Here is an 8608-nt window from a genome sequence, read left to right on the forward strand (position 1 = left end):
AAATGATTTAACACTGCTGCCCTCTAGTGGTTAAATCGTGTAATGTTTATGATTCATTCAATGATTTAACACTGCTGCCCTCTAGTGGTTAAATCGTGTAATGTTTATGATTCATTAAATGATGTAACACTGCTGCCCTCTAGTGGTTAAATCATATAATGTTTATGATTCATTAAATGATTTAACACTGCTGCCCTCTAGTGGTTAAATAATATAATGTTTATGATTCATTCAATGATTTAACACTGCTGCCCTCTAGTGGTTAAATAATATAATGTTTATGATTCATTCAATGATGTAACACTGATGTAACACTGCTCCGGTCTGTCTTTGTTCATCCTGCATCGCTCTGTTCTGTTCTTTAATGTAACGTTACTGGAGCTGTTAGCAGACTGTTGTGCTAGCAAGCAGGCTCGCTCGCGAGCTGTACCCAGCATGCAGTTCGGCGGTGACATTTTATAAATGTACAATTATTAGTGTTACAAATTGTTTGTGTCACAGACTGTTGTGTGCTGTTGTGTTTTTCTCTGTTAAAGAGCATTAGTTGTGGGTTGTTAATTGTTGTGTTATAAAGTTATGACCATGACTAGGGTTCCCTCTCAATACATATAAGACAACTAGCGCTGACCGCTGTGCATTAGCAGCAAAGAATTTAGCTGCCTGTTGAAAGCAGACAGCAGTTGTTTTGGCTATGCACCGGTATAATGGTGTGAAGAATTCATATCATACGGGAAATTAAAACCGGTATACTGCCCAGCTCTAGTCTTTATTATACTTTGGACAATTTTGTACCAATACTTGACGGGCCTGATTAAAAAACCCGACAGGCGTAGTTTGCCAATGCCTGGGCTAGCGGCTAGTTGAGTGTCTTCTTCTGCTTATTGTAGCTTGTTAAACAACTGACTGACGCATTACCGCCACCAGGTGGTGGGAAGCTATATTGTAACTGAACAGTAATATTTCTGTTGTCTTCAATTGATAACCTATGCGGTCCCGCGGCCCACAGGTGCAAAACTGAAAGTTTTTTGCGGCCCTCTAGGTGGCGTTGCGGTCCCATCGTGGGCCCCATGGTTAAGAATCACTGCACTATGAGACATGTTCCTTCATCACGATAGACGTTGAGCACTGTCGTTCCTTTTCTGTCTATCACATAAACTGTCTTGCTGAAAGGTTCTGCAAACATAAAAAAGGTGCTGGGAACTCTTACCTGTAGCTGAACAAAAAGCGGCATGTGAAGGAGAACACAAAGAGGATGACCGTGAGGGCCAGTTTGAATTTCTCGTATTCGTCTTTGTAGGCAAATCTGAAACGATGTTAATGTGATGTTGACATGACTTTACTTTTTAAAGATATTGTTTTGGGTTGTAAGAAGTGGAACGTCTGACTTACTTTGACTGTTTGTCGAGGAGTGTTACGTTGACGTTTCCTAAAACAAGAGTGAGGTATAACCTAAACGGGAACAGATGTCAGTCATTCACAATGCAGACATCGTAAATATTGTGATTGTTTTGTGGTTTTATGTCGTGAATATATTCAAATAAAATGTGGCGCTTCATTAGCTGGTAGAACACATGTACTATGCTAGTACTACAATGGTACTAATACTTCAACTACTTTGAACAATTTGGAGAAAAAAATACTGACAATTAATATGAAACTCCTCTTTGTCATCCAAGTAAATCATATGACAAAATCACACCCGTTCTTCTTTGGCAGAAAAGCTTCCATCTCAGAGAAAGCATCCGTTCTCTCTTTGATGGAGTCCTCTATTTCAGCGATGGCATCCACGTCCTCTGGATTTAATTTGGGGGTTGGATGATTTTCTTTGCATCTAAAAATGGAAGAAAAACAATATGACATGGTTATAACACAGCACAGACTTGCATACATGCATAAAGTATATCAGGGTATTCAGAAATAAATAAAATTGCCAAAAATGAACATGCAAAGACACTGAATGCTCTATTGCCAGATTTTGAATGAGCTCAAAGAAGCATATCAGATACATTATCTGAGCCCTTTAGGTCCTGGCCGAGAAGAATGCACAAATACTCCCCACAACAAATTCTTCTCAATGCATCTCTGATCAATACTTACTCTTCTAGTGACGCAGTGAGCTCTTTCAGTTTCTTCCTCTGACGAGCTATGGCACCGGAGCAGCTGTCTTGCAGTTTCGCCACTTCCTCAAGTTTCTGTTTGTATGAACGATGGGTGTCCTGAAGGTGAAAAAAAAAAAGGAATACACAAAGTTGTGTTGTGCAGCGCCAATGTTTACATTTTTTATTTATTAAAAAAAATCTGCAAGATAGAGATGCATTTGATGACAACACAGTTAAATGTAAAATACTGTTTGGAAACGGGTTGTCGCATAAAGAAGCCAGAATAGATATTGATATTGGGGTAACACATGCAAAATACCAGAATGTTTTTCATTATTGAATGATGCATAAATAATATGCCCAAACAGGCTTACAAGAATCATTATTCCTCATTCCTCAATTTCAAGAACAAAGTTATTTCCATATATTGCAAACAGGAGAGGAGAAGGAATATGACCTTGTTTAACACCAAAGGGAGAAGTAAACCAATCAACTTGTATATTATTTACTTCTATACAAGCACCAAAACAATGATTTTAGACACTTTAAGAAAACCTGACATCTGCCCTTGCTTTTAAAAGTTTAAAAGTGGGATAATCTCTATAAACCTAATCCAAAGCCTTTTGAAAATTGACAAAACATGATTTACTTTTCGCTATTCCTGCTCTTATACTACTTCAAAATGAGTGTGATCAATGCACAATGATTAATAAGGATGCAGCTCGATCATATTTTTTGTTATTGTTTTGTCTTTTGTCACCTGACTTTATTGTAGGCCTATTGATACTTACACTCATAAACTACCTCTTTCTCCCCACTGATTTAATCCCGTCAGTGCATGTTATTTATGAATGGTGGGACTGTTGTTAGGTATATGCATAGAAAAAGGATCATTGTTGTCCACTAACCATGTGACCTACTAAGTTGCAGCACAATTAGCTGTGTGGTCACAGTGATCACGTGGAGGGCTGCACCCGAATATTGGACACATAAATGTAGCTAGTGGAGTAAAACGTACTTTGTTTACCTCTGAAATGTAACATTGGTGGAGTTGTAGAAGTCTACAAGTAGCATGATCCCACTGTCACCACCTCCCACCTTACTGCCACTGTTACCCTGAGCAGGACTCACTCCCCTGGGTGCAGCTGAGGAAAGTGTCGCTGCCGTTTGACTCACCTGCATTTGTTGGTGGTTCTTCTCTAAATCCTCCCATTCACGCAAGCATTCAGTGAAACCCGTTGAATTGAACATTTTCAACACTGACATTAGAAAAAAAGACTCTCGTGGTGCTGGGTTAACATTCAACCTCTGCTGTGCAACAGTTGTGCTGCTGTCAGTGTCAAAAGATAAACCTACTTCCTGTAGTGCCCTTCATAATAAAAGCCTGAGGTGTGGCAAGAGTGGGAGTTAGAGATCAGGGGCCATTTCCCGATACATTTTATGATTGCTCCCTGTATTTATTATTTATGTTTCCTGGAAAATATTTCTGTTTCTATTTTAGCAAGATCTAGGACCATAAAATTAGACTGTTCTTTTAGTTTACTTGTGTTTTAAAAGTGTGAAAGTTGTTCATCAAGTACATCAAGTACTGTAGGTTATACTTAAGTCAAATTTAGAGGTACTTGTACTTTACTTCAAGTAATTTCATTTTCTGCTAATTCTCTACTCCACTACTTGTACTTTTTTACCACACTAAATTTATTTATTTTTTTAAATAGATATTAGTTCCTTTACAAATTCAGATTAATAATACAAAATATGATCAACAAGTAATTGATGAAACAGTTTTTCTGGGGGACCGTTTAATAAACAAAAGACATACCATTGCAACCCAATTCACAATAGGCCCAATCTATAAATCAGGAGACTGCGCACTGTATTAAACTTTATAAATTAGACCAAATAAAACTATTGAGGAGGAGTTAACAGGCTAAAACGTTATAGCCTCTCTTCTTAGTCAATGTAATAAGTAGGCTGCAATTATCGGAACAATACAAACATTCAGGTTCTCTCGTGTGGCTCAAAAGTGTACTGCAGATGTAAATGTTGAATAAAAGACGTTTGCGCTTTTATTTTTTAAGACCATGTAAAAACGTCCGGTTTTATCATAGCTAACGATAACACCCTTTACAAAACTCTACAACCATTCCTATGCGCGTCATGCATTTTTGCAACTGGTTACTCCAATCAGATGGCACGTTGGTGAGCTCTAAGATTTTGGTTCCTCGTTTCAACCAATCACCACCAAGACCTTTAAATACCCGCTTGAGTGATTTCAAAACATTTTGCCCTGAGTGTAGAAATAGTATCTCTTCTAGTTTTATTTGCAGGGTTTAGTCATATAACTCCAAACTATGACCCTGACAGCAGCACTCCATTATAGAAACAAAGACATTTCAGTGGAATGGGTGTGTAGTCGGTTCTCTGTCCCTTGCAAGGAAAGTTTCAGCGCAATATATTTCTCTCTAATTGGCATGTGGGCTGTATTTTTAGAGCTGATGTTGCATAACTCTAGAGGGGGGAACCTATACCCAAGATTGTAAGCACCTCTAGCAGAGCCATGTAAGCAATGAACTGCAGCTAGTGACATTTAAATGGCACTAAATAACATTTATCCATAAATATAACTGTTTATAAATACAAAACAAGAGAAGACGTTCACAAAAGTTTGAAGTACAAACAAAGCCCACTAGGTGTCACTGTCCAATCTTCTGTCTTTTATTTTGAGCTGATTATTACCTTCCATCATAAGGGTTTATTTATGGATTATCTGGACCAAATACACAACCTCTTTCCCCTGAATTTCACCTTCAAAATAACATGACATCATCCTTTGTTAAAAATGAGGTCCAGAGATGTCAGTCACTTTCGTTCCCACGGTGTGAAGCTCCCAGTCAGACAGCTGCTGTAGAAACCCTGTGTTTGGTCTCATGTTGGGTTTACATTTGAGCATGTACTTCCAGGCCTCCTGAAAAAAAAGTCATACCAATAAAATTCTATATACTGCAAATACTATGTTATATTTCATATGCGTATGCTCTCTTTCCATGATCAATATATCATGCCTGTGTGTGCAAAGACTTTGTCCTTTTGAGAAGATTGATACCGCTCTCACATCTGTGTGCTAAACTGGAGCCAGCAGTAAAACCACTTTCACTTTGTGTTTTGCATGTATTAAACACAAATTGTCTTTTTTACGTATCTGTTCATGCTGTAAACAAACAAGATGCTGACTGGTTGCATGTCCGGGGCTTTCAAAATTGCCTCTTATTCTGATTTGGAACAAAAGCAATTAAAACGCATTTGAAGACACTCTTAGCAGAGGACTACAGGATGACAATTTGCACAGCACTTACTGCAGTCTGCACACACTAATACCAAACTGAATGAACCCCACTTGCCTCCAGTGTGTATTTGAGGTGGTGCATGAGAAAGGCAATGGCGACAGCACTGCAGCGGCTTCTGCCGTTCCTGGAAACTATCAGGACACAAGAGCCCATGTTGATGTGTGAACCTGAAAACAAGAGGATAGATGGCTATTTATGTAACCATAAAACATCTGCAGTATCAAGGCAATCCATGTACACTAATAGCAACTACATTTATGGCAAATCTAGCAAATAGATAGTTTTAAGTTATTTCCCTGCTCTGATGAAGTTTTGTTCATAAAACTCCACAAAATGTATGTAATGTAATTTTGAACCTACTGAGAACCTGTGCATTTTAAAGCACCCATACATTTTAGTTGTTGTTTTATATTCCCTGGGTCTGTGAGAAACAGAATGTCATTCTATTCAGCTGTATTTTTTACGGTTGAAATGACAAACTTAAGCTTGAACAATTTCATTTAATGTGGAATTTAAACGGCTAAAATAAGTTGATTTTCCTAATTCCCTGAATCTGGTATTGCATTTTATTCCCCGAATTGATTAAAAACAAATTCAGATTTCCATTTGATGCATTTAGATTTTCCATCAACATCAAATCAATCACTTGCTGGTACAAATATCTGCGTATGTTCACCGATTGTAGAATAAAGGATGTGATTAAGTAAATCACAACTTACCAATAAGACTGCAAATCCTTTTAAGACTTGAATATAAATCAGACACCACTGAGTCAGCCACAGGGATGTTAGTGACGGTCTGGTTCCCATTTATGGATCTGGACCGAAAAGAAATCCAGAACAAATTGAACAGCCATGACACTCAGAGTTTTCTCTAATGATATTTCAAACATCCGATCCTGTCTTACTCCAGAGTGTTACTCTCCGAGATGTCGATGACAGCTCTGACTTTCAGGTCTTTCAGGATGCTGGAGTCCATGCCTTGTTTCTCATCACCCATGTACAGCAGCGCTATGATCTCCACTGGATAGGGCTTCAGGTTTTCCAGCTCCTGAGAAAGTCCAGAAATATACTAAATTGTATCAAAATTAAACTCAATAAAAAAAAAAAAACACTATTTCATATTGTTTGGTATATATGTAAGCGAGGCTGGATTACTAACAGTGTGAGGCTGTGTCAGAAATGTTTACTATTCTCTATATAGTTCACCATATAGTGAGTCATTTTGTTATAATCTCTGAGTGTCTTTCTAGATGTATTATGGTATGAATAGTGGACACAAAACCAACAACACAATATAAAAAAGGTCCTGTGCACAGATTAAGGATTGTATTTTTGATTGTGAACATCCGGAAACCCAAATCACTGGACTAAAGATCAAACACTGATTCAACTTTGTCCTGACTCGATTGAGATGAACCCCCATGGACTTTAACATGTGTGTACAAAGCCCCCAGGTGTATCAGGTGCGTTTTGTCTTACCATGATGGTGTAGATGATTTTCTCAGTGCATAAAAAAGGATACAGAGCCGAGAACCTCTGATAGCCTCCTTTCACTATGTGGACCGGAGAGAGGCTAGCTTTGGCCAGTTCCTGGGCACATTGAACCGCTCTGTCTGCAATCACAGTCAGAAGCAAACTGATGAACATCAATGTACACATTAGAGGCTGAAATGCACACTGGAAGCACTGCCTGAAGAGAGCTACTAGCTAAGTACTACTAGTTTAGGGGGGTCGTGGAAAATACAGATGCCCAAGTGCTCCTTTAAAGAAACATGTCCAGTTACCTTGTTGATGTAAAAAGCATGTGTTGCTGTCATATACCACCACGTGCTGCATACTGTCAACCTCCACAGCCTCTGGCAGGAGAAACGTACTCTTTGAATCCTGGAAAGAGGCACACAGAAAGTTTTGATATATTTGACGCAACAAAATGAGAAGAAATTAAGCTGCATTGCAAGGCTTGTATTTTAGTTTGTTTGTTTCGATCCCGTTACATATTGTAACAACGATCTCTACTTCTCTTGGATCCTTTTATAAAATATATATTTTATTCATACATACTATTTTTTGTTGTCTACTGTACTGTTGTGTTAAACAACTTTACAATATTTAGTAACACATCCTATTCTTTACAAAACAAACTATATTCATTCCCCTTGATCCTTTTTGTAAATTGTTTTTTGAAAACAAAAATGGTTGCAAATAACTCTCCGCGCATTATTTAGTCTGGGCAGTTAAGGGCCATGAGAGGTGCTTTAAATTTAAATAATCTATGAGCAATAATACCAATGCTTGCTTGAACCATTTGCTAAGCACAGATTTCTTACGACATTTTACAGCAACCAACCTTCTGCCCAATTACACTTATTTGTACCAATCAGACCCAGACTGTTTGGACAGACAGGCATGAATCACTGGTCATACAATGACTTCCATACCATTTTGGCATTCTTAGCTGTCATGATGTGACTCATTCTGTAGTCATGGGTTTCTCCAGCATCTAGAATGGAGACATACAACACACAAATACATAACAACTAAAAGGTAAATTGAATTAAAGCAGAGCAATCAAGCAAAATCCAACATTACAAATTGAGCTAGCGGAGTCCATTTCCCACCAATCAAACAGAGGTAGTTGATCTCTGCCAGCCTTGACACTGAGCTGCACTGGTTGAGGAGATTAAAGAGCTGAAATGGCTCACACATCCTGATTTCAGACATCGCGGGGAAGGAACAATTAGCCAGAAACCAATATCAATACGTAGCTAACGCTAGCTGGTTGCTATGTTTGGGCTCTGTTGTTAAAAGCAACCGAGTGACTGCCCTCATTGGTGGCTGGCAATGATGTAAATTCTTAAAGTCACATGTACCCATTTTCTCCATGTATATAACTAATTCATTTTTCATCAACACATGTAGATAAACATGTTAGTTACATTTATTTCATTTGGCTGATTCAGTATATTGAGCAGCTGATAGAGAGCTGTCTGACTGGCTGTAAACAAGTCATCTCACACACGTACATTTGCTTTTACTTATTTATACCACTTTCAGTAGGCTGTTGGTTCCACAAACAAATACACAAATTGTCTTCGGGTCATTTTTGATTTAAACAAATTGTAACTTTGGAAGATACACACTTGATTTGTCGAACTCAGAC

General features: G+C 38.2%; 2 protein-coding genes across 3 annotated transcripts in view; both read right to left on the reverse strand.

Moving 5' to 3' along the window:
* LOC116395348 (transmembrane protein 120A-like) overlaps nucleotides 1–3418 on the reverse strand; it is a 9091-nt gene extending 5673 nt beyond the window's left edge. The window contains exons 1-5 of one of the 2 annotated variants that reach the window (XM_031869168.1): nucleotides 3276–3418; nucleotides 2098–2216; nucleotides 1700–1831; nucleotides 1390–1449; nucleotides 1208–1213 (exon numbers count right to left, since the gene is read on the reverse strand). In XM_031869168.1, coding sequence (XP_031725028.1) covers nucleotides 1208–1213; nucleotides 1390–1449; nucleotides 1700–1831; nucleotides 2098–2216; nucleotides 3276–3365 — 407 coding nt within the window. In that variant the 5' untranslated portion in view covers nucleotides 3366–3418. Of the gene's footprint in view, nucleotides 1–1207; nucleotides 1304–1389; nucleotides 1450–1699; nucleotides 1832–2097; nucleotides 2217–3275 lie in introns of both variants that reach the window. The other variant, XM_031869167.1, reaches the window with a different exon arrangement.
* Nucleotides 3419–3901: 483 nt separating this feature from the next.
* Nucleotides 3902–8233, reverse strand: styxl1 (serine/threonine/tyrosine interacting-like 1). Its single transcript, XM_031869277.1, has 8 exons — nucleotides 8067–8233; nucleotides 7887–7948; nucleotides 7233–7332; nucleotides 6928–7061; nucleotides 6354–6496; nucleotides 6166–6263; nucleotides 5501–5613; nucleotides 3902–5067 (listed from the first exon to the last, which is right to left on the reverse strand). The coding sequence occupies exons 1-8, from the start codon at nucleotides 8167–8169 to the stop codon at nucleotides 4936–4938; spliced, it is 885 nt and encodes a 294-aa protein (XP_031725137.1). The 5' UTR covers nucleotides 8170–8233; the 3' UTR covers nucleotides 3902–4935.
* Nucleotides 8234–8608: the final 375 nt, after the last annotated feature.

Source organism: Anarrhichthys ocellatus, unplaced genomic scaffold, assembly GCF_004355925.1.
Source record: "Anarrhichthys ocellatus isolate YVR2014 unplaced genomic scaffold, GSC_Weel_1.0 scaffold46, whole genome shotgun sequence".
NCBI lineage: Eukaryota > Metazoa > Chordata > Actinopteri > Perciformes > Anarhichadidae > Anarrhichthys > Anarrhichthys ocellatus.